This window comes from Polypterus senegalus, chromosome 13, assembly GCF_016835505.1.
Source record: "Polypterus senegalus isolate Bchr_013 chromosome 13, ASM1683550v1, whole genome shotgun sequence".
NCBI lineage: Eukaryota > Metazoa > Chordata > Cladistia > Polypteriformes > Polypteridae > Polypterus > Polypterus senegalus.
The window spans coordinates 133316170-133342285 of NC_053166.1; the positions used below are offsets into that span (position 1 = coordinate 133316170).

Here is a 26116-nt window from a genome sequence, read left to right on the forward strand (position 1 = left end):
ATTTCATCCCAATACCTAATGGTAGTCAAGGTGCCGTTGTCTAGCCTGTGGAAGTCTGTGCATCCCTCCATGGATAGGTCTCCCCAGACGATCACTGACCCACCACCAAACCGGTCATGCTGAATGATGTTACAGGCAGCATAACATTCTCCACGGCTTCTCCAGACCCTTTCATGTCTGTCACATGTGCTCAGGGTGAACCTGCTCTTATTTGTGAAAAGCACAAGACACCAGTTGTGGACCTGACAATTCTAGAATTCTATAGCAAATGCCAATTGAGCTCCACGGTGATTTGCAGTTTGTACATGGCCCACTAGAGGACATCAGGCCCTCAGGCCACCTTCATGAAGTCCGTTTCTGATTGTTTGGTCAGAGACATTCACATCAGTGGCCTACTGAAGGTCATTTTGTAGGGCTCTGGCAGTGCTCATCCTGTTCCTCCTTGCCCAAAGGAGCAGATACCGGTCCTGCTGATTGGTTAAGAACCTTCTACGGTCCTGTCCATCTCTCCTACTGTAACTGCCCTTACATCTCTTCCATGCCCTTGAGACTATGATGGGAGACACAGCAAATCTTCTGGCAATGGCATGTATTGATGTGCCACCCTGGAGAAGTTGGACCAACTGTGCTACCCCTGTAGGGTCAAGGTATCACCTCATGCTACCAGTAGTGATATTGACCGTAGTCAAATGCAAAACTAATGAAAAAACAGTCAGAAAAGATGAGGAGGGAAAAATGTCAGTTGCCTCCCACCTGTTAAACCTTTCCTGTTTTAGGGGTTGTCTCATTGTTGCCCCTCTAGTGCACTTATTGTTAATTTCATTCACACCAAATCAGGTAAAACTAATTAACAACCCCCTCTGCTACTTAACTGACCAGATCAATATCCCAATCCCAGAGGTTTCATTGACTTGATGCTATACTCTCATTAAAAAAAATGTTCCTTTAACAAAAACTTTTTAAGGTGATGAAAGCATTTAGATACAAGGCAATACTTTAGTATCAAGTCTTCCAACGTGATCTAAATTTAGTCAAATGGACAGAATAATAATAATAAAAAAAAGACTAGACTAAATAAAACTAAGCAAATATGTCTTATCCAATTACAAAGTAAGTCAAGTTTTTAAAAAAGCTAAATCATGAATCATGATTTTAAAAAGGTATTATGGTGGTGGGGTGCTGACAGAGAGAAACAAAAATGCATTTCAACAGGGGAAAGGAAATCATAAAACTGTGAAAGTGGCAACAAATCATGTAGTCTCTTGACCCATAATAAAAACACATCAAGGGAAACAGAAGATTCTTTTATGCAACAAATTAAGGCTGCAAAAGCATGACAATTTTTGTAATTGCTCATCTGGTATATTTATTCATTGGAAAATTGCTTCTTAAGGAAAACATTAATCAGCCGTTTTGAACCCATGTAACGTATTGTGACATAGAAGATAACGCCTGCACAGACTACAACACGGAGAGCAATTGACACTTCAGTAATCACATTTTAATTGGGTTAAATGCTCACAAACAGCAAAAATAAATGGAAAAAGGCAAGTCGAATTTCAGAGTGTGGTAAGGATTATTCTATTAATGCAGCACATGTTATGTGTAGCAAAGCAAGGAGTTTTACTTTACCACAGATTTGTGTCAAATCTGTTTCGTGTCTTCAAATTGAGGATATATTTAATTCAAAATTATACAATATTACAGTTCAAAGAAAATGAAGAATTTCAAATGCATTCAAAGTTTGAAGAGGAATCTGGGGACACAAGCATGGCATGGTTTTCAGTGGTCTCTAACCAGAGGCTGATTTCTGATTTAAGAGTCTGATTCCAATTTCATTAACCATGTTCAATACACCTCAGATATTTTTTTAAGATGCGCCTTTGGTTTCCACTAAAAATCCAAAAATTAAAATCAATATGAGGTCTATACTGTCTTTTGATATACCTGCTAACTGCTATCTCGTCTAGGTACAGGATAATTCTAAATTTTTTGTTTGCAGATTAGATTAGCTGGTGAATGTATGTGTGAGTTTAGATGTTCGCAGTGTGTGTGTGAGAGAGAGAGAGAGAGAGAGAGAGAGAGAGAGAGAGAGAATTCAGCATCCTGGAGTCTCAGCCAGGGTTGTTTTTTGTCTTGCATCCAATACTTTCAGGGTGAGCCCTAGCCCCTTGTGACCCTGTAATTCAAAAAATGCGTTTAGAAAAAAGAATGAGTGGATGGAAAATATTTAAGAAACACTACACAAAACATTATGACAATATGTATAATTTAGTATGTGTATTTTTAATACACTGAGAATATACTTTATAAGACATTCTGTAGTTTCTAAGGAAACCAATCTGTAGTTCTGCCATGGGAAAAAACCATAATGTGTGTTCTGCAGATGCTGCCCTTTGTCTACAAATCTATCTGTGTTTTGGGAATTGCAGACTGGAATTTTTTAAAACTGCATTTATTAAAAGAAAAAAAAAGGTTGGTATCATTTTAATCGGTAAGAGAGTGAAGAAAAGGTTTGACTTCACAGCACAAACTGAGACAGAAAACTTTGAGCTGCCTACCCTGGAACCACTTTTATAGAGATAATATAAGAAAACTGTGCATTAGTTGGGAAGGGGAGACCACCAACACCATTCAGTGGTCTTTAGCACAGTGATGGCCACCTGAGCTGAAGAGGTAGTGCCTAAATATGGTCGGGTTATAACAGAAATTACACTCCAGCTAGCTCTTTAACAACACATTGTGTGCCTCACTATGAAATTACGAAAGATTAACATAAAGGAGAGTAGCATTAGCAAAGCGTACTTAGTTATAAAAAAGAAGGGCTCGAAAAAGAAGAGGTAAGTTTTCAGAAACTGATGAAGCCCCATGGACAGACAATGTGAAGATGTTACTTTAAAAGTTTGTGGAGAGCCAAAGACAGAGGAAGAGATTAGGCAACAGATGTTGTTGTGTGTCAAAAGTGTAACAGCTGCAATCTGTATGAGCGGGAGGCTCTTAAAATCCAGACTAAAGACATTTAATGTTTAAAGTCTCGTCTACTTGGTAAGAAGAGAATGGCAGTGCTTTGTTAAATACAAAGTGAAAGGGATGGCTTCTTGGGAATTTCAATTGAAAAAATCAGGTGAGCACTTTCTGGCTCCATTCTTTCCAAACTACACAAAAAATGAATTGGCTATTCGCTAGAACACATATACAGAATGATGAATATGAATGATGAAGTTAGCACACAAGATACAAAAAAGTAAAGAAAATACAAAGGATGACCAACGCCTTTACCCATCTCTGCCCAAGGGGGCAGCTCCCCCATTTTCTGACAGCACATCCAAGAACTCGATCTCATCTCTCAGGTCCTTCTCTCCTGCTGGACTCAGTGGTATATATATGGTTTTCGATGAAAGTGGTAATTTTTGGTGTTGTCATTTGCAATGTCACTCCTTTCACATTTTTTCTTATAATGTGCATTTTCATTTGATGTTTTAGGAGAAACACAAAGTTAATGTTGATTTGCTGAATGATATGAACAAAGATTCACTAAACATTCTCTACCTGCACCTAAAGGGGCTATCGATCACGCCAAAATACAATTTGATGGTCACACATAATTTCTGTCCAAACAGACTTTTATTTTGTTTGAAATTAGGGAAGAAAACAGCATTTTGTCACTGTGTACCATTAGGTAACAAATTAATCAGAATTTTCCTGATGGAAACAATTCCCTTGCAAGGGTAATAACTAGGCTGAGGGGTGAAGCGACGAGGTGATCTTTCATTAGGGCAACATTTTCATGTTACAGTATTATTTTAACAAAATAATACCTAAAAGTTGTTAATTATTAAACTTAATGATTACAATATACGCACAGTTCCTTATTTATGTACTACTAACTGAGAAATGGTTTAATTTTAAAAGTTTAACATTGTGAATAAAGACAGACCTCATAGCTTTCACCACACCGCAAACCTTCGAGAATTAAATCAGGTGTGATCTTTAAAGCTCAAAATATAGGGTTCATGGCTTGATATGGTCATTCATTTTCTAGATTTGCATGTATCACAAATTTTCTTAATTTATAGAATGTTAAAGTATCACTTGTGCAGTGTCTATTAAATGTCTCTGTAGTTTGCAATGCATGTATTTAGTTAAAGGAGCAGGTGCCTTTCAGCTTACAGAGCAGTTTGACTGTAGTAAAGAATTTATTTTTTGTTGTTTGTAGTGATACGGTAATGAGCATGGCAACAGAAGCAACAGGCACATATAGACATTGACACCACATAGGATGTGCAGGTTTCAGCCCCCAGACAGTTAGGAGTATTTAATATTTAACACAACGCAGAACAGGCAGATTGCCAAGTCCTGGTGTGACTATGTAAACTTCCTTGCAGTTAGGAAGTACAGAGAATGACACCTAAAAACAACAAATATGCTGCTAAATACCTTGTGCCAGTCGTTCCCAAGTCATACACCTGCCAACTTCTGTCTACCACTTTGAGATGTTTTTTTTCTTCCATGTGAACCTTCAGGCTTCTTGACTCCAGCATCCTCATCCACTCCACCACATGCAGTACTTCAGCTCTTCAATCCAGCTCCTCTCATCCATAGACTATGAATCGCCATAACCCCCTTCTACCTGAAATGCTGGACCACTCAACCCTCATGGCCTGTTTTAATAGCCCACAATGCAGGGTGCCCAGCCCATTGATAGTGCTCCCTAGAAAGCTCTGAAACAGACTGGGTATTTCTAAAGAGTTCGCTATCAATCAGAGGGCTGGCTCCACATCATCTATAACACTACAGGTACTTTGTCCTAGAGCTTCAGTTTTTGCTTACTCCAATATTTTATGAATTTTATTTTTTTTAAAGTTAATACTTTCCATTTTTTACAAAATAATATTTTATGCATTTTGTTTTTATTTATTTATTATTTTGCTTATTGTTACAAGGGTACACTGTATGGTGGGATTACTATGGTGTGAAGTCCATGGCACAATAGAAATTATGTGTGGATTAAATGTTTTGCCTCATATCTAATTAAGGATGAGATCAGTAAGCATGCTGTTTGCCTCGGGCGACATTATTTAGCATGCTGGCCCTCACATATACAGTAATTTACCTCCAGGAGGCTCATATTCTCCAAAAACTGAAAACAAAGCCATAGACAGCATGTAGCCTTTATAATCTACATTTCAACTACAAGTAGGCCATGTAATGCAATTAGGATAGGTTTAGTCCTAGACCAAGACAGAGTGACCAGAGATCACTGCTGCCCTGAGTCATGCTCAGCATTAAAATGGTAATGACTATGAAATTGTTGCTGTACTACTTGCTGCACCCAAATGTATTAATATGGGCTTTTTGTGCTGCCTACAAGTGAGCTGATGCAGTTGCTGTCACCTGCTGCCCATCTTTCTACTGCAGAGGGGTAAAGTAATACACATTCACCTCCATACTTATAGTGTCACATCCAGTGACATGAGGAGCATGCTGAAAGTGGTCACGTGATGTAACTCAACATGGCGTTGCAGAAACAAATACAACAGTAATAAAAATCAGCTTTTAAAATATTAAACGAAGCAAGAACTTGATGTTAGACACAGGAATCTAATGTATAAAATGCTCACAGTAAACAAAAACATACTTGTAAGTAAGGTTTATATTACACCGAAGACCAAACTCCTCCACCGCTGCTTCAACGAACATTACTATTGGGCCAGAAAAATGTAATATAGCAACCTGTGTTTTCTCATTTCTGTCTACTTTGGCCATCGAAGATTATTCTCCTGCCCCATGTAGGGTTGTGTTGTATACTGGCACGCACTGAAAAAGTAACAAATAACTTGGTAAGGTACCAGCATTTCATCAATTTTGTTACCGGTAGTAAATGGTAGCTTTCGAACAACTTGCAGTCGGTCGTTTATCTGTGTGGTTGGAACTCCAAGGAGAACTAGGGCAAACCTCCAGCTGAAATCACCAAGGAATCAGCATTCCACCCTCTTCAAATGTATATTATTTTTGTGCTGGAGACTAATGGAGACCCCTTAATCCTAATGTTTTGTGGAGTATGACGTGAATTGTGGTAGTGCTGCTCACAATTGTGCAGAGAAGCAGGAAGCAGAGCATGTTTATGAGGTTGGGGAAGGGGCAAGTTCCCTGTTATTTGCTTTGATATCGTTTGAGTAACAGTACTTGGGTCTGAAAGCTGCTACTGATGCCAAACAGATCCAGCACTAGTCCACTGCACCTTTATGTCATCTATCTCTGTTACTATTGGCCATCATCACAAAATACAGAAGTTAAATGTAGTAGTTAAATCAATGTTTACTTTTAGTTAAGAGACACTGCAGAAGAATGTATATATATTTTTAAAAATTCCCTAACTGTTTTCTACAGTATAGGGAGGAAATTCAGCAACTTTGACTTATAATGCAGTGATTTGCCGCTTAAATAATCTACTGTGAGGCTAAACGTTGAAAAGCAATTGCTCCATGTGGTCAGCTAGGTTATGTTTATTCTCTGCAAAATTCCAATAGTCTTGCACTATGATGACTGGGTATGTTAAAGTAGGGGGTTTATTTGTGCCTTCCTTTTTAGCACTTTGAAGTTTTGCAGCCTTTGCAGTTAGAGCTGCTGTATCTCAGCCACAGGAAAATGAATGTGGATTCTAGCATTCTCAGGGTACTCTGGTTTTCCTGCACTATATGACTTGCAGGTTAGGTGGCTTGGTGTAGGAGTCTTGAATGTGCCATTTGATGAAGTGCCTAGTCTTTAGGCACTGATTCATGACTTAACCCGATATTGCTAGGATAGTCCATAGCTTTCTGTGACCATAGAAAGTAACCGATGAATGACTTATTACTGTGCAGGACTCCTGACCAATGTATCATCTTCAATTCAAATGTCTGATCTTATTTGAACATGTTTCATGGGTATGAATGAGAGGTCTTTCGAGAAATGGTTTATTTAACAATATTTTAGCAATAACTCACATGTTGTGAGATGTTGCATGTGATTTGATCCCTGATATTTGGATTCTGCAACGAAAGTAATTTGACATTTTTTTCACGGACATTTTGATATTGCTTGCTGTTGTTTAAACACAGATGCGATTTAGGCAAATTATATTAGGAATTTTGTTATTGCTTTAAATTCATTTAGAAAATGAATGATCTTATATTACCAATATGTGGATCAGCTTTCAAGATTTAAAAAACGATTTTTAAATGTAAGGAGTGAGTTCTAGACTGTCATTTGACTATCTGTGCAACTTTGCAGTTGTATCTCATTAAATAAGACCACATGGGTTCCAAAAAGCAAAATACAGATTTTTAGCTTGTTGGTTTCTCACCTTATTTTGCCACCCTAGCACTACATCACTTTAGTGTGTATGTGTGGCCAGAAATTGCTGGCTCAGGTTCCCAGAAAACAGAAAATCAGGTAAGGAATATGGGTGTAATGTTGAGAACCATCCATTTCTAAACATACCACACGATAATCTAGGAGTTTGCCTCACTTTGGTGAACTCACTTGAAGTGGGGGAAAAAAAAACACAACCACATACACCAGGTACAAGACTATTTCCATTTATGAAATGCCAATAGATAAACTTCTGTAAACCCAATCTGTGAAGACGTTTATTGTAAGAATATCAGTAAATTCTTCAGTGTATAGCTCCCTGAATGAAAACACATTGCCACAGATTATGTAAAGTCCAAGCGAGACAGATCAATGACGATAAATGGCTGTAAAAAGAAAGGTATATATCAGATCGCAACAATCAAGTATGTGTAAGAGATGAAAGTCCGGCTTCATCTACAAGCCAAAAAAAAAAGCTATGTTCCCCTAACTACTTATTTAAACAGCTTTGAGCCCCATGAATTATGAGCACTGGCATGAAATCATATTTAATCAGCACTGTCTGTTTACATGACACCATCCTACTTGATGGCACATTCATGAAAACCGACAGTCTATCACCACATCACCCCAACTTTGTGCCTTTCACACAACTGTGTCTTTGTTGTAAAAGCACCATTGTGTGCAGGGTACCGGATAGCTGTTCAAGCATTTTTTTTTTTTTTTGCCTTTTCAACAGTCCAGCACAGTTGATCCTGACAGACTTGTGAAGCCTCTATTGTGAGGTCCACCCCCACAGTCCCTGGCACCAAAAACGCACAGACAAAAGCAGAGTTCAACAGCAAAATGAGAAATCGGGACAGCCTGACCATTTTAAAAGACTGGGAAATTCCACTCTGTTATTCATCTGAGGCCTCAATAGAGGTAAATATTATATCCCATAAAATCATGTAAATGTTTATTTGCACTACAACTAAGACTGTTAATGTATTTAATTTGTTCGCAGAAATGCAACATTGTACTCATTTTTCTAAGCTATACATTAAAAAAGAAAAATTATTACAAACAGTCCAAAACATGCATTGGTAGCCAATTATCTTCAAATGACACACACTTAGCTGTATGTATACCTTTTTTTTTTTTTTAACGCATGCATAAATGTACAGATACAAATACCATGCATACTCATATACAGACAAATATTCAGATACTACACACAAACATACAGTAAGAGCTCAGACAGGGCATACCTTTGGGAACAGCAAAAACAGACATTGTGAGTTTCTACTTCCTGGCATTTCTATAAAATACGTTTTTTTTTTTTATTTTAAATAAGCCCTCCAATACTGCAGGTAAGCTCAAGGTCAGCATCACACTACATAACTTTCCCATCAATTTTCAGTTGTAGCTTTTACTTACATAATTTTAACACCAATCTTTTGAAGTTCAGAATTCTCCTATGCCCAGGTTAGGTCTTTTAACAGTTGCCAACTCTTCCATAAACATTTCTCATTTTATGTTGAACTAGAGTTACTGTTGGTTCACATCCCAGATGCTACCTGCATGGAATTTGCAGATTCTTACCATGTCTGCATACGTGTCCCACAGGTGCTCCAGTTTCCTTCCACAACTCAAGACAATCCAATACCAAAAGTACTGTAGTTATGTTCTAAATGTAATAAGCTTAAGGGTCTAAAGTTTGATAATATATAATTTAAAATTACTCTTTACTTTCTCACCTGGACAATACTGGATAACTCAACTTGTCTCTTATACAAGGGTTGCGGCAGTGTCTGCACCCTTACAGAATGTTATATCTATATAGATATTTCTCCCTGCATTCAAAATTACTGCATTAAAATACACCCCCTAACCTCCCCCTTCCAATTGTCAAGATACGTCAGTGTCAGGGTGGGTCACACAGAAACTTAAATCTTAAAAAGAAAACATCAAGATGGGTCAGTCAAACAAAGAACAGGAAAAACAAAAATTTAACTCAAGATGAAGAGGAACTGGACTGCTGACAAGAGCATCAGTCCAGAGCTGAATATAACAAATGTTTTAGCATTACTTTTTGCAAAAGAAAAAATGAACAGCTGAACTGACAAAAATCCATACTGCTTTGTAAGTACATAACATGACCTGACATTCCAAAACCCATTTAACCCAGGGATTTGAACCCAGGAAACCAAATCTGTGAGGTAGCAGTGCTAAACACTGGGTCACCATGCTGACCCTGTATTGTTAGTCAATCACTCTCAAAGCCGCGTAACTCCTATGTGGTGTAGCTTTAAAAATGACTAATTGAGATATAATGAAATCAAGGATGAATATTACTATTGTTAGATTCTGCTGTTGCCCATTGCTCATTACTGTATGTACAGTCAACAATACCTGCAAAAAGTGCTTCTTGTCCAGGATACACAACATTCACAGGCTTACTGTTGCTCCATTCACACCAAATCATTTTTCTTGCATTTTAGAGCTAGGCCAGAACACTCCTAAATTGCTTGAAAAGTTATTTAACGTTATTTTCAATTACATTATTCACACCTTAGTGTTTAGCAGTAAGTGGTTAAGTAAAGGCCTGCATGCAGCAGTTTTCAAGGGAATTAATGGTATAGCTTGTAAAACACTGGAAAAAGAAAACAAAAGGACATTTTGGAAGCACATTTACAGGATGTCAGTGCCTCTTCCTGGACAAAGCAGCTCACTAAAACTAGAAAGAAAGAAAAAACGCCAGTTTTGTTGTGTACGTGTAGGTATTGGTCGTCTAGTGACAGCTGTTGAGGGACAGAGTAAGGTACATATCTTGCAATCAAGTGACAAAAATTAAACCAAAGTTACAGGCATACATTTAGTTTTTAGCAGGACATTAAACGTGTTGATCTTAGTATTATTCCCTGTTTTAACAGTGTAACATAAAATGTGTCAGTGATACTTCGCAGTTAAGAAAATCACCAATCTGAGCCCCCGGGTGACCACTAGCCTCTAGCCTACTAGATCACATCTTTAGCAAATAACTGGTTTAAACCTACACAGATACTTTATTAATGCATTGTGGTTATTGGATTGCACACAGCACACTCTTTTCTGCTTAGCTGTGCGACTGAGCTGTGAAAATGATTGGCGCACCATGCACCAGGTGTGCTTCTTGCTTTACAGCCAGTGCTTCTGTGATAATCATTGGCTCCCACTGACCACAAACTGGAAAGACTAAATTTATCCTTCAGCCCAAGCAGGATTAAATATATATGAATAGAGCATTTGTTTAGTTCTTTTGAGTTGATTTACCACTGCACACTTCCTCACTAGCTCTTACTAGGCAACTGGTACATACGTTTGCATGATGTTGCTCTAACAGCAGAAAGCAATTTTTGTGAAATAATGCAATGACTTTATTTTCTTCATATATCACTACTTAAGTGCATATCAACAACCATGTGTAATCCTGGAGTTTTTGTTAAGTTACCTGCTTTATACAGAGTCCATTACTGTCCTCTCAATTCCCTTTGCTGCACAACAGGGTACACACCCAACACATTCACTCACAACACTGACGACTCCTGCTCTTCAGTACTGTGATTGCCAGGATTAAAAGCACTAAAAAACATTAGAAGACTTTCCGCAAACGCAACAATCGCTTAACAGCTGAAATGATGTTGATCATATTTTTCCTGTAAAAGACTTCTTTGAAAACACTGGAAAAATTATTGAAAAATGATAGAAAACTGCCCCCAAAAAAAAAAACAACAGAAAAACACATGCAAAATGACATTAAAATGTTTGCAAATTATCAAATAAATGATGGAAATTTACATTGCTCAAGTGCGAAGCAGCCCTATGTGTATCCCAGTAATATCATCCAAAACAGAACAAGGGCACCAGCTATAGCAGTAGTAACAGTTTGTCATGTATATGGAACACAAAGTTTTACTGGCATGTCCGACTAACATGCAACATATCACCACTCTCTAGCACCAGGATGAAAAAGACTTCCCCACAACAGTCTTTTGCATTGCATTAATAAACAAGAACTTTATTGGGTTGAACCAATGGTTAGTGTGTGCCTCAGTCCTTCCATCCTGGTGCTTGCTACAATACGCTGAAATATAAATTTAGGCAAAAGGTCACCATTAGGTTGTTTGTTTTTATATTGGCCTGCTTCTGCCTTCCTTACATATTATGCACATTGCCATTAGTATTGTGAGATGTATCTTTTTATATCAGGAATTCAAATTTATTACTATAACACTGATTACTGTTTTGATTCTAGGAACTTGTCTGACATATGCACTCCTGGCATGAACTTTAATAAAATAAACATTTAAGCTAGTTTTGTGAATGTATAAACCTAGCATATCTCATGCAATAACTAGAAAGTTTGAAAGAAAGTTGAATAGGGTTATTTATGTTAAGCTTTATAACATAACCCTACAAATAAATATAAAGATTTTTTATCCCATGATGCATTAACATTTTTTTTTTTTTTTAAAAAGGCCCATAGTCCAAGTGCTATTAAAAAGCACCTAGGCTTGTCCATTGAAGGCAATGGGAACAAAATGGAAATACAGTAGCTTTGCCACAATATCTGGTGATGGAAAGTTCTAATAATAGTTCCTGGTTAACAGAAAGACAGCCTCAGTCAGACTGCCAAAGTTAAACATTCAAAGTTTACAGAACATAGTCTATCTTTATCTAAATTATAGGACAAAGTGCACAGTAAATCTTTAAGGGGATATAGGGGCTAAAAGGAAAAATAAAATTAACACAAATGTGAAGCGTGCTAGGTATTCCTCACAACACCACAGCAACAAATTTAAATTTTCCCTACAGGAATGCCAGCCAAGCCAAGGTATTAAATGTATAATCTGTGATAATAACTCAAATGTTTTTCCACACCACACTTCTCCGAGGATAAAACAACAACAAAAACACATATACATAGCTCACTTAAATACATGAACAAAGAAATCAGGTTGGACACACAGTAAAACAAAGCAAGTTTCACTGTGATAATACAACTCCATGAATTAATATATGGCCAGTTGACGGCAGAGGAGGGGAAAGTAAAAACCCTGGTCAGCTGTATTTCAGGAGAAAATAAACCTATGTGGGTCCATGGTGAGTTTAATAGACAAAATCAAAGTTTTAGTAACTTATACCAAACTGGCCACCACTGGGCAAGGCATGGTGCTATACACACGTGACTGATTCAGTCAGCAACAACTTTTTCATTCAAAATTAGTTTAATCAATGTCATTAAATAATTACAACTCTTTAGCCAACATGTTCAATTTTAAGAATTTATTTGCCCCCAAATCTGATTAACATTCTAAATATTTTACTGTAAACACAAATTTTAACAGCCAATATATCTCACTAAATATATACAGCGCTTTTCAATGGATACTAAACAGATATGGAAATGCTTTTAGTGGTTTGTACTGTTTATTTTATTCTCTTAATTTTAACATGCAATTCTTACTTTGGTGTGTTTTATACTTTCTTATTAATGTAGAATACCTACTAAGGACATTGTTTATACAGTGTGCTACATAATAAAATGTATTAATATTTTTATACAGAAGAATAGATAACTCTTTAGCAACTAGGAGACCGCATATAAAAGATAAATCTTTGCATTACCACCCCCTTCTCTCGATACCCCCTTCTCTCTTGATACGTGCTCATCACAAATCAGTTCAAACCGATTAAGTTGCCTCCTAAGAAGACAGATTTGATACAAAGTGCACAAACATTGGGCAATAATGACTAATTGGCCAATAATGACTAACCTGAGGCACAGCTTCCAGCTCCTCCTGTCAGTCATCGTGTATACTGACATATTAGGTTCTCATCCATTAGACGACCATGGTGCTCTCTCACCATCTGTACAACTCTACATGCCTCTTAAAACATTTGAAAGTATTACCTGTCACACTTCTACTGTTTCACAGTTCGGAGTCATACTTAAAGCTTAACTTGAATATTTATGTGTTCCTAAACTCTAGCCATTTACTGTTTAAAACAACCGAAATTTATCTCGTTTAAAAATGGAAAAAAAGTCACCTAGAATAGATACACACCCCAACCGGCACTGTAACAAACATGGACTTTGGAGTTTTTTTGATAACTTGGCCAGCTTTCAGTTTCTCTTCTAAATTGCCCAGTTTCTCCATTTTTTTTTTTACTTACATTTTATTTACTTATTTGGATGATGCCTTCATCCAAGGTGACTTACAACATTTACAATTCAATTGGTTACATTGCTTTTTTTTCCCCAACTGGGAGCACAGGCAGGTCAAGTGACTTGCTCATGGTCACAAACTGTCAAGTAGTAGGATTTCAACCCACAACCTCAAGGTCTGAAATCCAAAGCCTTAACCACTACACCAAACTGCCTTATATTTTAAGCAGAAGAAATGTGAAGCCTAAACAGTAAGAAGGTATATACTAAGGCTTTAGATTATTGAAGGTGGAGCCTTTATACTTGAAAGTTCAGATTTTAATCTTATAGAATGGCATATATTCCCATAGCTGAATCACTGTGTCATTTTGAACTAGATCTAAAATCCTTGCAACCAAATATAAAGTTTTATGATAACTTGCTTAACTTTTTAGTTGTTCCTATACATCAGCTGACCTGAAATGAAGAGCTGGAAGACAAAAATAATTATGATAAAATCTTAAAGCAAATTTGTGCAGAAATAAAACATTCAGTATATATGCCTCAGATTAATCTTTTCTCACATTATAAACACAAAACTTTCTATAGCTTGTGCTAATCCTGTTCTGCCACAGTGACAGTCTCCAAGGAATCACTGTATGATGCAGACCACAGCTTAAGTCCTCATCATTTACCCGACTACTCCATAGCAGATACACAGTTATCAGTAGTACTTAAAGCGCACAGTCAAAACTCTGCTCCTCCTACCCCACTGAGCACAGCAGAGATAACAGGGTGACTCACCGGCTGACTACATGTCAAGCAACACATAGGAGGGCAGACACAGGAACCAAGTTTGACTTCCTTTCACTCTGCTTATCTGTACACTCTCTTTTGCAGCAGCACTATGCAGCAATGGATAGACTAGATCATTCTATCCTCACTTTATCCACTCCTTAACAACTCCTTCTGGAAATTTCCCCGGTGGTACCAAGCCAGTTTAGAAACCAACTATTAAAGAGGATTACATGGTAATGGAAAATATTTTGTTTTAAATTTAATTGCCTTGCTTTTAAAGATTCAAAACTTCTGATTGCTTTTTCCTTGACCAACAATCAAGCAATAATGAGTTATACACTGAGCCAGCAAATGGTCAACTAACTCATGGGTCTCAAACTCGGTTCCTGGAGAGCCATAATTTTCACCTTATAATTTCTTAATTAGAAGCTAATTGCTTCTGTCAGTAAAACACATTATTTAATTCATGGGCTTGTTACTGCTTAGATTTTGACTCCCCCACCAAGAGCAGCATTCAAACGTTAAGGGTTCTGAATCTTAAAATGTATGTCAATTGCAATTAACAGAAACATCTGCTTCCTTAGCAGCAGTAAATATTTACTAATTAATAAACTTGCTGGGATGAGAACCAGCAGCCAACTGCAGCATTCCAGAACCTGAGTCTGACATCAATGCTCTAATAAACCCTGGGCCTGACCTGGGTTTTCTACCCAGTGGGCTAAGGAGCCTGAGGCCATCCTTATTACATACATCATGTTAACTGATCTCCTTCAATTCACAGAAACAGTTGCTCTATTTGGAGGTTCCCCTATATTGCTAGTACATTTTTCTGATAGGATGAGGAGCTGAGCAATCTCTTTCTGTTGGTCACTACCTAGAGATTGTGACAGTGAGTGAGGATGGACATGCAAACTGACCACTTTATAAGTGAGGGGACAGATGACTGTGTGACTGACCATGAATTGGTGCATTCGTAGAATTTTTGCAAATATTGTCCTGGACAGTGCTACTGAAGAGTGAGCTTACCCTGCTTACAAACATGATCCAAAAGTACCAAAAATGCTCATGTAAGCTGCAAAATGGATGGATGGATGGGTGAATGAATGCTTTGTAGTGTAATTCTTAAAAGTTTAAGGTATATGTAAATTTGCAGTGAAAGACAATACATTATCTCATACTTTATGGAATAATTATTCTGGCATAAGGTGAACGCTGGTAAAAAATATGATAAAAAATAGTATTTTCTAAAATAAAATATCCAGGTAAACCTTCTATCTAATATTAAATAAAAGAAGCAAGTTTACTGTTTTAAAATCTTTCAGCAAAGTCAAACTGAAGCAGACATACTCCTCCTCCCTTCAGGAGTTAGTAAATAATTAATGAAGACTTCTGAAAGCAACACTTTTGAACTATTCATAATTTGTATCTGTCTGGAAGAACTGTTAAACACAGCTGGATTGCAAACTACCCCACTGCAGGTGTTCTGAAATCCGGCCAGCCAAGTACTACAGCCAGGAGTGCTTGTTTTTTGTAGACATATCTGATATAACAATTAATCAGTGTCTAAAAGAGCATGTCCCTCAATATTCCAACACAACAATCAGGTATAATACAATAGTGATCAATATCAGATGTGCAATACTAATTAATCTAAAATCAAAGGAGAAAAAAAAAACCTGCTTTTAAATTCCATCTCTTACATACCAGAAACCTGGAGTTTGTATGTTCTCCCAGCCTCCTCTCCATGTACTTGAGTTTACTCCTACATCTCTTTCTTAAGGGGGACGGGTAAACAGACAACCTTAAAGGTATGCTCCACCAAAAATTACACTTTTTTTTTTTTACCCAATGCAGGTTTGTAGTGATGATCAAAAAAACTCCCAATCACGTTTAACACAGCAAAGATTCTGATATAATGGCTGACCAATGCTAGACCACAGCAAACAATCTAAAAACAACAAAAAAAGATCTTACTTGTGTTGCATAATCCACAAGTAAAGTCTTTCAGTCTTTTGCTCACAACATTTCTAACACATGTATTTTTAATGAAATATTGCTAAACAACCCACTTCTATAAATAAAGAGCGGACTATTTTCATTTATGTTAGGTAGAATGCCCAGAGGGGACTGTGCGGTCCCGTGGCATGGAACCCCTGCAGATTTTATTTTTTTCGCCAGCCGTCTGGAGTTGTTTTTGTTTTTTTTTTTTTTCTGTCCTCCCTGGCCATCGGACCTTACTCTTTTTCTATGTTAACTAATGTTGTGTTATTTTAATTTCTTATTTTGTCTTTTATTTTTCTTCATTATGTAAAGCACTTTGAACTACTTTTTTGTATGAAAATGTGCTATATAAATAAATGTTTTTGTTGCTGTCCTGGAAAACGCTCTTGTGAATGAAAATGGAACACAGTCAAGCTTGAAGCATTTAAATTGAAGACCTACCTTATTCACAAGGTGTTCCAGCCTGTAAGGTCCATCATTGACTAACATTGCACTTTTCATGAAAGCAGCAGTAGAAAGTGTGTACTGAGAGGCATGTAAAAATACTTTCTTTTCAATTTTTTCTTAACACTTTACAACAATATCATTCCTCCACTATACACCTGAAAATTTTGCTCCATAAAACAAGCTGCTAACCTTTAATTTATACATTATAATGACTTTCACAGACAATGCCATGCCAAAGGGCTTTGTAAGTATAATGAAACACAAAGTACATATTGTAACAATTTAGAGAATCCTGGACAACTGTGTGGTGGTTTGTTTAATGATTAAGTGGCTCAACAGGAGTGACTGAAAGAACTGATTAAGACAGGAGATGCTTCTGGCATTTGACCAACAGACATATTGTGAAACACACAACAAGAAAGGAAGGCACAGACTTAGACATGCTGAATGTCTGTGCTCATACCGTGGACAAATTTTTAGATTACTGATTTCTTACTTTGCTATGAAGTTGGAACTACACTTACTTACTGCGCAGTTTTCTCTCTCTTGAATAAGCATATTGTAATATGTATTTTGCTTGCACTGTATTACAACAAAGTCAAAGCAAACGTCTCAGATTAAGCTATTAATGTTAACAGTGACAGCAGTTAGTGGCCTTCTAAATGTGAGGGGAGTCACCTGTACTAACATACAAGTAATGATTTATTGGCACATTTGGAGAATACTGATCATGGAAAAAAGCCCACTTATGTCAAAGGAGTATTCTCTGGGCTTGAACTTTGTACTGAAATGGCTAACTGTACTGTTTGTGAAGGAAGACCATAACCGTAAAATGCTTCAATATGAGATACACAGTAGTGGAGTAAACACCTGGCCAATAATGCACTATTCTTACTTGACATTCATATTCAGAACTGTGCTGGCTTTTGCTTCTCTGCCATACCATTGCCTTTTGCAGGTCTCTCAGATTTGTAGGGCGCATTCTCCCAACAGCAATTTTGAGATCTCTCCATAAGTGTTCAATCGGATTTAGATCCAGACTCATTGCTGGCCACTTCAGAACTCTCCAGCGCTTTGTCTTCAACCATTTCTGGGTGCTTTTAGAGGTATGTTTGAGGTCATTGCCCTGCTGGAACACAAATGACCTCTGACGCAGACCCAGCTTTCTGACACTGGGCCCTACATTGCTGCCCAATATCTTTTGGTAGTCTTCAGATTTCATGATGCCTTGCATACAGTCAAGGCATCCAGTGCCAGAGGCAGCAAAACATTCCCAAAACATCTTAGAACCTCCACAATGTTTGACTGTAGGTATTGTGTTCTTTTCTTCATTGGCCTCATTCCGTTTTCTGTAAATAGTAGAATGACGAGCTTTACCAAAAAGCTCTACCTTGGTCTCATCTGTCCAGAAGATGTTTGCCCAGAAGGATTTTGGCTTCTTCAAGTAAATTTTGGAAAACTCCAGTCTGGCTTTTTTATGTTTTTGTGTCAGCAGTGGGGTCCTCCTGGCTCTCCTGCCATAGCGTTTCATTTCGTTCAGATGTCGATGGATAGTTCGAGCTGACACTGTTGCACCCTGAGTCTGCAGAACAGCTTGAATATGTTCTGAAGTTGATTAGGGCTGTTTATCCACCATTCGGACTATCCTTCATTGCAGTCTTGTATCAATTTTTCTCTTCCGTCCACATTCAGGGAGATTAGCTACAGTGCCATGTGTTGTCAACTTCTTGATTATGTTGCGCACAGTGGACAAAGGAACATGAAGATCTCTGGAGATGGACTTGTAGCCTTGAGATTGTTGATATATTTCCACAAGTTTTGTTCTCAAGTCCTCAGAAAATTCTCTGCTCCTTTTTCTGTTCTCCGTGCTTAGTGTGGCACACTCAGACAAACAACAGAAAGGTTGAGTCAACTTTTCTCCATTTTAAGTGGCTTCAGGTGTGATTGCTATATTGCCAGCACCTGTTTATTGCCACAGGTGAGTTCAAACGGGCATCATATGCTTGAAACAAAACGATTTATCTACAATTTTAAAAAGGTGCCAATAATTTTCTCTGAGTTCTGTGTGACATGATGTCAGATTAGGCTTTTTTTCTCTTTTTTTTGTGTTGTTCCAATGCACATAAAGGAAATAAACATGTGTATACCAAAACATTTGCAATTGTAACTATTTACTAGGAAAATTCTAGGGGCGCTGATAATTTTGGCCATTACTGTATACAGTTCTCTAAGAGTTTTAATCCCTGACGTTTTCCAAGCATTAAATACTGTGTAGCTTTGAAAGAGTAGAAAAAGGTGATTGGCATGTAGAGGTGCAACGGATGTCAGCTTCTCTGCCTTTAATGGCTTCCTGCATTTTGGCCATACTCTAAGTGATTGATGGACAATTGATTAGTATACTGATGATAATTTGTATTTACTGGGTCACAAACCAAACATTTAATACAGGCATTAACTACAAATGCACTTTCCATCCACATAAGACAACCACACATAAGTTGAAGCTGATTTAAATTTTATGCTGGAATGGTGACATCATATTTCTAAACAGGAAAATGTCATGAAGATCTATTTTAATGCCAGGTGTGAACATAATCCTGCTAAATTATACCCAGATACAAAATGCATGTTAATGTCTGGTGCCAAAGATGTTTAAATCTCCTTGAACATGGCATTTCTGCTGCCAGCCAGAACAACATAACAGTACTTCTGAAAGCGTGACCCACAAGGTGACAGTCAACATACATGAACAAAGTGTCATTTAAATCACTCATAGACATATTAGTTTATTTATCTGTTTAACAATCATGCTGTTACCAAATTACTGTGCTCCTAAATTTACCCAGTTGTTAAGGACACAATTCCAAAGCCATGTGCCATGCAGCACACAAAATGAATTTTTTGTAGATGATAATAACTACACTCATTTCTGTTCTTCTCCTGTTCACTTGTAACATTGCTGCCTATTGATACTTCTTCAAACTTACTGACCAACCAATATTCATCACTTTGTTGGACGATCTTCAATTCACATTAATAACATGGAGAACACAACTGTGCCAAAGGCAATCCCTTAATTCCATGTGGCCAGTGACACACACACCATTTCTGCTGCATCAGTGCTGTAATTGCCTTTGCACCACCTTCAAGGATATTAAGGGCGTTTATTATGGATTATTGACTGCAGTCCACAGCTTTAAATGCAATTTGATTTAAATGTTTGTTTTTTGAGGTCAAAAATACAAGACAATAACTACCATGCAATTTAAAGTAAGAAGTGACAATCTGCTGTCTGCCTCATCTAAGAACCATTACTTTAGAAGACAATAATTCTGCTCACCTGGACTGTTCAAATGGCGAGTCCCTTCCAAACTAATAATTTTACCAAGTGTTTATATTATCATGTACATCACAAATAATTCTTGGACAGTTAAGATGGCCTAACTAAAAGCATAAATTTTGTGCAAGTGTAATATAAATACACAGGCACCATTTTTGTCATAAAACATGTTTTGTTACTTTTGTTAAAACAATCTCTTATTGCTGCAGGTGAACCCAAACCAACAATCTTCTTTTCCCATGTGTCTTCAAACATTAGTGCTAATGCTTTGATTAGACTCTGCTTTTTGTTTTCTCATAAACAATACAGTGCTAATATAAGTCTCATTTCTCATTTCCATTGGCAACAAAAGTTTCCATCTAGAATGACATGTCTTAAAGGCTGACATTTCTGTTCCTCAACATGTATATTCTCTTCGATTCCCAAAAGAAGACAAGTGTGTAGTTCACTAAAGTCCCATAACTTCTCCAGCTACTTTCAGTCATAACCTTCATTGACATAATTTTAGTAAGACATAGACTGTTGTGGAGTGCTCCAGCAACTGTCTAGTCATGTAGCACAACATTCCCATCAACTCTGAAACTCGCTATTTAAAATTCACACCAAGTCATGGGACAGGTTCCTGTGTGTGTCAGATTTAACAATGAATAAGTATTTGTTCCAGAAGTACAATGCATATGAAGCCCATAAACAGTGATGAGTGCAATCATATCAATAAGGAAAAGAAGGGCAATGATGAAAAGAGCAGGGAAGAGAAATGGCCGCTGCGAGAAATGCAGGAAAATGGGTTTTCTGGACTGCCAAAAACAAAGACGACACTTGTGGCACTTTGGAACCAGCACAAATGTCTTTTCAACGCTTACCACAAGCCTTAACACAACAGAGAAAGAAATAAAATCCTCTATGCTGATTGACTCCAAAGATGTTTTGACCTGGTGATACTTTTGCAAAGCAGTAAGAAATTTTTCCTGAGAAGCTATGAGGGATTTGCATAATCTGCCATTCTCTGTAATTCCTAGTTGTATAACCTAACAAAGTAAATTTGAAATGCTTTCTGACAAAGTTGTACAGTGTGTGACTCCAGCAAAACCATATGAAAGGATTCAAGACAGGTGAAAACAACAAAAGAGATAGAGGGAAAGCTACAGACAAATTTACTTAATTGTGATTATTAAACCCAATTTACTTGGCATCAGAACTGATATGGCAAAAGAGGACTTTGGCAGTTACATAAGGTTCAGCAGACATACTCAAGTGTCAGAAACAGTTATACATTACACATTAATCCATAATGTTAAAGTTTCAAAATACCTCCGAGCATTTTACACAGCTCTTGAGGTCTTGTTTCTACATATCAGACAATACTCCAAAGGCATGGTTTTATCTACTGTAAAATGTTATACTGCTCAGTGGCCCATCAGGAACAGAAAATTGAGCAGACACAATATCCAAAATATCACTAAAACACAAGACAAAATGTTCTTCAATCAGATCATGTTGTTTTTTTTTTTAATATAAATACACCATGTTGGCAAATATCCCACATAACACAAGATAGGTGCTGTTTTGAGGAAAGACATAAGCACACCAAAAGACTAAAGATTTACTGACACCAAGACGCTATGTTTTCCTTTACTAGCTTCGGTATAGATGGAAAATACTACTGTTCAAGTATTACAACATGTAATGCTCAAGTCCAGCTGCATTAGACATTCAGTAAATAAATAAGAACATCCGGAGAGGAGGCGGGTTTGGGCAACAGCTGTGAATTTTCAGACTCATTCAACCTTGTCGCACTTGCAGACTCACCAGCTGGAATTCGTTCCGACGTCCGTATGCTTCCAGAATGCCAGAGTCCTGCCACAGTGCCCTTAGAGCAGGAACATAGTGCTGGAAAGTGGAGGGCTCTACCGTAAGGCCTGCCTTATTCTCAAAAGCCATTACAAACATGCCATGCTTCTCATTCTCTGTGTTCTGCCATGGGATTCCCAGTTTCTCGCGGGCATCCACCAGGACTCTCATACCCTGCGGGAGGAGAAAAGGAAAAAAACAAAATAAATAAATCAGAGGTTAGTCAGAAATGTGCTACAAATGTCCCCATTTTCTCAGACAAGACATGTAAACCATGTCTAAGGAATAGCTTTAGAGACAGGCTACACTTTAGTATATTTTAATTTTTCAGTACATGACAGGAAACTACAAAGTTCACTGACAAAAGGAAGCTACATGAATCTGGTCCTGTTTGTGTGATGAGGGAATCACTTAGTGGGTGGATGAACAACCGGATACAAACAAGACAAAGCATAAGAAAGTGTGGAAAGTATAGCATGAAGGTGGACAACTTTTTTTTTTTTTTTTACGATTAAGTTGAGAAAGAAAACCTGCTGCTTCCCTAGATCCAGATGAAGCAGTTGAGATGGTTTGGGTATGTAGCCAGGATGCTCCTGGATGCGTCACATGAGAAATATCCAAGACAAAGCCTGCTGGGAGAAGACCAAACCCAGGAGACACTAGAGGTATTCTATTTCTCACATGGTTTGGAAGCATTCAGGAATTCCTCAGGAGGTTTTGGAAGATGCTGCTGAGGATAGGAAAGTCTGTTCAGCACAGCTCAGCATGTTGCTAAGGTGACCCTCACCCAGATAAAAGGAGTGAAAATGATAATGGAGGACAGTTTTTGTTAAGTCTACCTAAGCTCTGCCTGTCATCCAAATGTGGACACAGCTAAAAAGCAAAGATCCAAACAAGTATTTGGCTGTGGCCTATTGTCTTGCTGTCTCAAATACCAATTGGGAACCCTGTCTCATACATACACATATACCCCATTTTATCATCAATTGTGTAGCTGCCTTAAAAGGCTGTTAAGTTGAAACATCGGAATTGTATGTGAAGTGTTTGTGTCTATCCGAAATCTTATCACTTGAAGGTGTACTGAAGCTTGGGTGATTTTGCATTAAGTCTGTACAAAAGCGATGTATTTATGAGTTATATACTGCTGTCACATCTATATGAATAAATACAGTCCAGAAAAATCAATACATTCTGTACTTAATCAGACTAACACAGTGTCCTTCTGTACATGGGCATTCATTCCACCCATTTACTGAACTCACTTAATCCAAATCTCAGAGTTGTAGATAGTGCTAGAGAAGAGGCCTGTAAAGTCAGCCCTGAAGGGCCATAGTGGCTGTATGTTTTTGTTCCAGCCTGACTAATTAATTAGACCCTAATGCTTACCAACAAATGATCTTCTTTAATTTTATGGCTTGTTAGTGTTTTCATTCTGCCATGTTGTGTTATTCTCATTTCATAAATTATCATCCAAATGATCAACAGCCTGAAGCAGATTAGAAAAACTAAATCCACCGTTTTTTTCTCCCAAAGATTTTATTTAAAGTTCACAATGAATACACACAAGTGGAAATGGAAACAAGTTAGATTGAGAACTGCTGGTTTCTTTGTCATTAGAATGTTATTGCTAATAAGGAGAAATTTAAACCAGTGAATGAAGCCGTTTTAAGACAAAATAAACTATGGGCGATGAACCTTAAAAAGCAAGACAAATAAAGTGAAACTTAAAAATGTTAACTGAGCAATAAGCAATTCAACAGCAATAACAGACATTAAGATGGTGCGTTGGAATAAAAAATCCCTTTACTGCATTGACAGGAAGGAACCAGTACTGAATGTGACACTGATTATCTACATTAACACACACACACACTTACTCAAACCAAGCAATACATTTTTAACCTGCAGATCATTCAGATATGATCTTGTACCTGGAACCCCTAAAAACATTTACCATTTAGAAATAACCAGAAAAGGCCAAGTGATTTTTTATTTGCAATTGTGATGGACAGGTTGACAGATGAGATTAGACAGGAGTCCCCGAGGACTATGAGGTTTGCTGATGACATTGTGATCTGTAGCGAGAGTAGGGAGCAAGTCGAGGAGACACTGGAGAGGTTGAGATATGCTCTAAAGAGAAGAGGAATGAAGGACAGTAGGAACAAGACAGAATATCGTGTGTAAATGAGAGGGCGGTCAGTGGAATGGTGAGGATGCGGGGAGTAGAGTTGGCAAAGGTGGATGAGTTTAAATACTTGGGATCAACAGTAGAGAGTAATGGGGATTGTGGAAGGAAAGTGAAAAAGAGTGCAGGCAGGGTGGAATGGGTGGAGAAGAGTGTCAGGAGTGATTTGTGACAGACTGATATCAGCAAGAGTGAAAGGGAAGGTCTACTGGACTGTAGTGAGACCAGCTATGTTATATGGGTTGGGGACGGTGGCACTAACCAGAATGCAGGGGACAGAGCTAGAAGTGGGAGAGTTAAAGATGCTGATTTGCACTGGGTGTGACGAGGATGGCAGGACTAGACATCAGTACATTAGAGGGTAACTCAGGTTGGACAGGTGGGAAAGAAAGACAGAGAGGCAAGATTACGGTGGTTTGGACATGTGCAGAGGAGAGATGCTGGGAATATTGGGAAAAGGATGTTAAGGATAGAGCTGACAGGCAAGAGGAAAAGAGGAAGGCCTAACAGAAGGTTAATGGATGTGGTGAGAGAGGACATGCAGGTGCTGGATGTAACAGAGTAAGATGCAGAGGACAGGAAGATATGGAAAAAGATGATCTACTGTGGCAACCTCTAACAGAACAAGATGAAGAAGGAGAAGAAAATACCAAGTGAAAAGTACATGGGCAGTGCTGATTTAAAAGAATCAGCAAGGCAAGCGGCAAGTACACACACAGTGCCTGAAAGAAAAAATACCTAGCTGAGCCAACAAAAAAATATATACAGTAATCCCTCCTCGATCGCGGGGGTTGCGTTCCAGACCTCCCCGCGATAGGTGAAAATCCGCGAAGTAGAAACCATATGTTTGTATGGTTATTTTTATATATTTTAAGCCCTTATAAACTCTCCCACACTGTTTATAAATATTCCCCGCAGAGTTATACAGCATAATCCCTTTGTATTCTCTTAGATATTAGGTAAGATTCATTGACATTATGTATATAAACACACTGTTTATATACAGTAAAACCTAAATATTATTTTAAAGATATCGAGTGTCTCCAATATCACATATGTTACAGCCATTACGATAGACAGGCCACCAGCAATAAATACGTACAATGCAAGAAAAATAGTATACAGTAAATGTGTGTACAATGACACTAAACGTACGTACATGTACTAAGTACTGTAAGTAGAAAATTAATTATGGATACTCACCAACAATGACACGATGACTTATCCGATAACAATGAGTTTTATTTTACTGCACAACAAAGGAGAGCGTTACAGCCCTTGTAAAGGAGCCACTTCAGGCGATTGTGTAGCACTGCCGTTGTTTCTTCAATCCAAATCCCTAAAGCAGATTCCATCCAGACTATTGCCTTATTACATCCACTTACAACTCGTTTTGCACCCTGGTTAAAAGGACACTGAGGCTGTAGATCTTATATTCCTTTCCTACTTTTTAAATAAAAAGAATCGTAGCCTTCAACAAATCCAAAACGCGTTTACCTTTTCGGCAATCGTTAACATCTTCTGTTTGCGCTTGGGCACGGCCCCTGAAGCAGTAGCAGATCGTTTTGGAGCCATAATGAAGAGCTTGACTATATACAAAGATAAACACAAAAGAGCACAACTCTTTACACAGCGGAACACGTTGATGCTGAATGAGCGAGACGAGACTTCCTGGTTAACACTGCATTCAGCAGGCAGGAACTTAACTGCATGATCTGATTGGTTAGCTTCTCAGTCATCCGCCAATAGTGTCCCTTTTATGAAATCAACTGGGCAAACCAACTGAGGAAGCATGTACAGGAAGTAAAAAGACACATTGTCCACAGAACCCGCGAAGCAGCGAAAAATCCAGCGTTATATATTTAGTTATGCTTTCATATAAAATCCGCGATAGAGTGAAGCCGCAAAAGTCGAAGCGCGATATAGCGAGGGATTACTGTATTTCAAAAGACTATCCATTCAAGTGTTTTTT

General features: G+C 37.8%; 1 protein-coding gene across 1 annotated transcript in view; it reads right to left on the reverse strand.

Moving 5' to 3' along the window:
* Nucleotides 1-26116, reverse strand: part of gna12a (guanine nucleotide binding protein (G protein) alpha 12a) — a 137565-nt gene that overhangs the window by 51142 nt on the left and 60307 nt on the right. The window contains exon 2 of the mRNA XM_039773849.1: nucleotides 21918-22133. Within this exon, the coding sequence (XP_039629783.1) occupies nucleotides 21918-22133 (216 nt within the window). The remainder of the gene's footprint in view (nucleotides 1-21917; nucleotides 22134-26116) is intronic.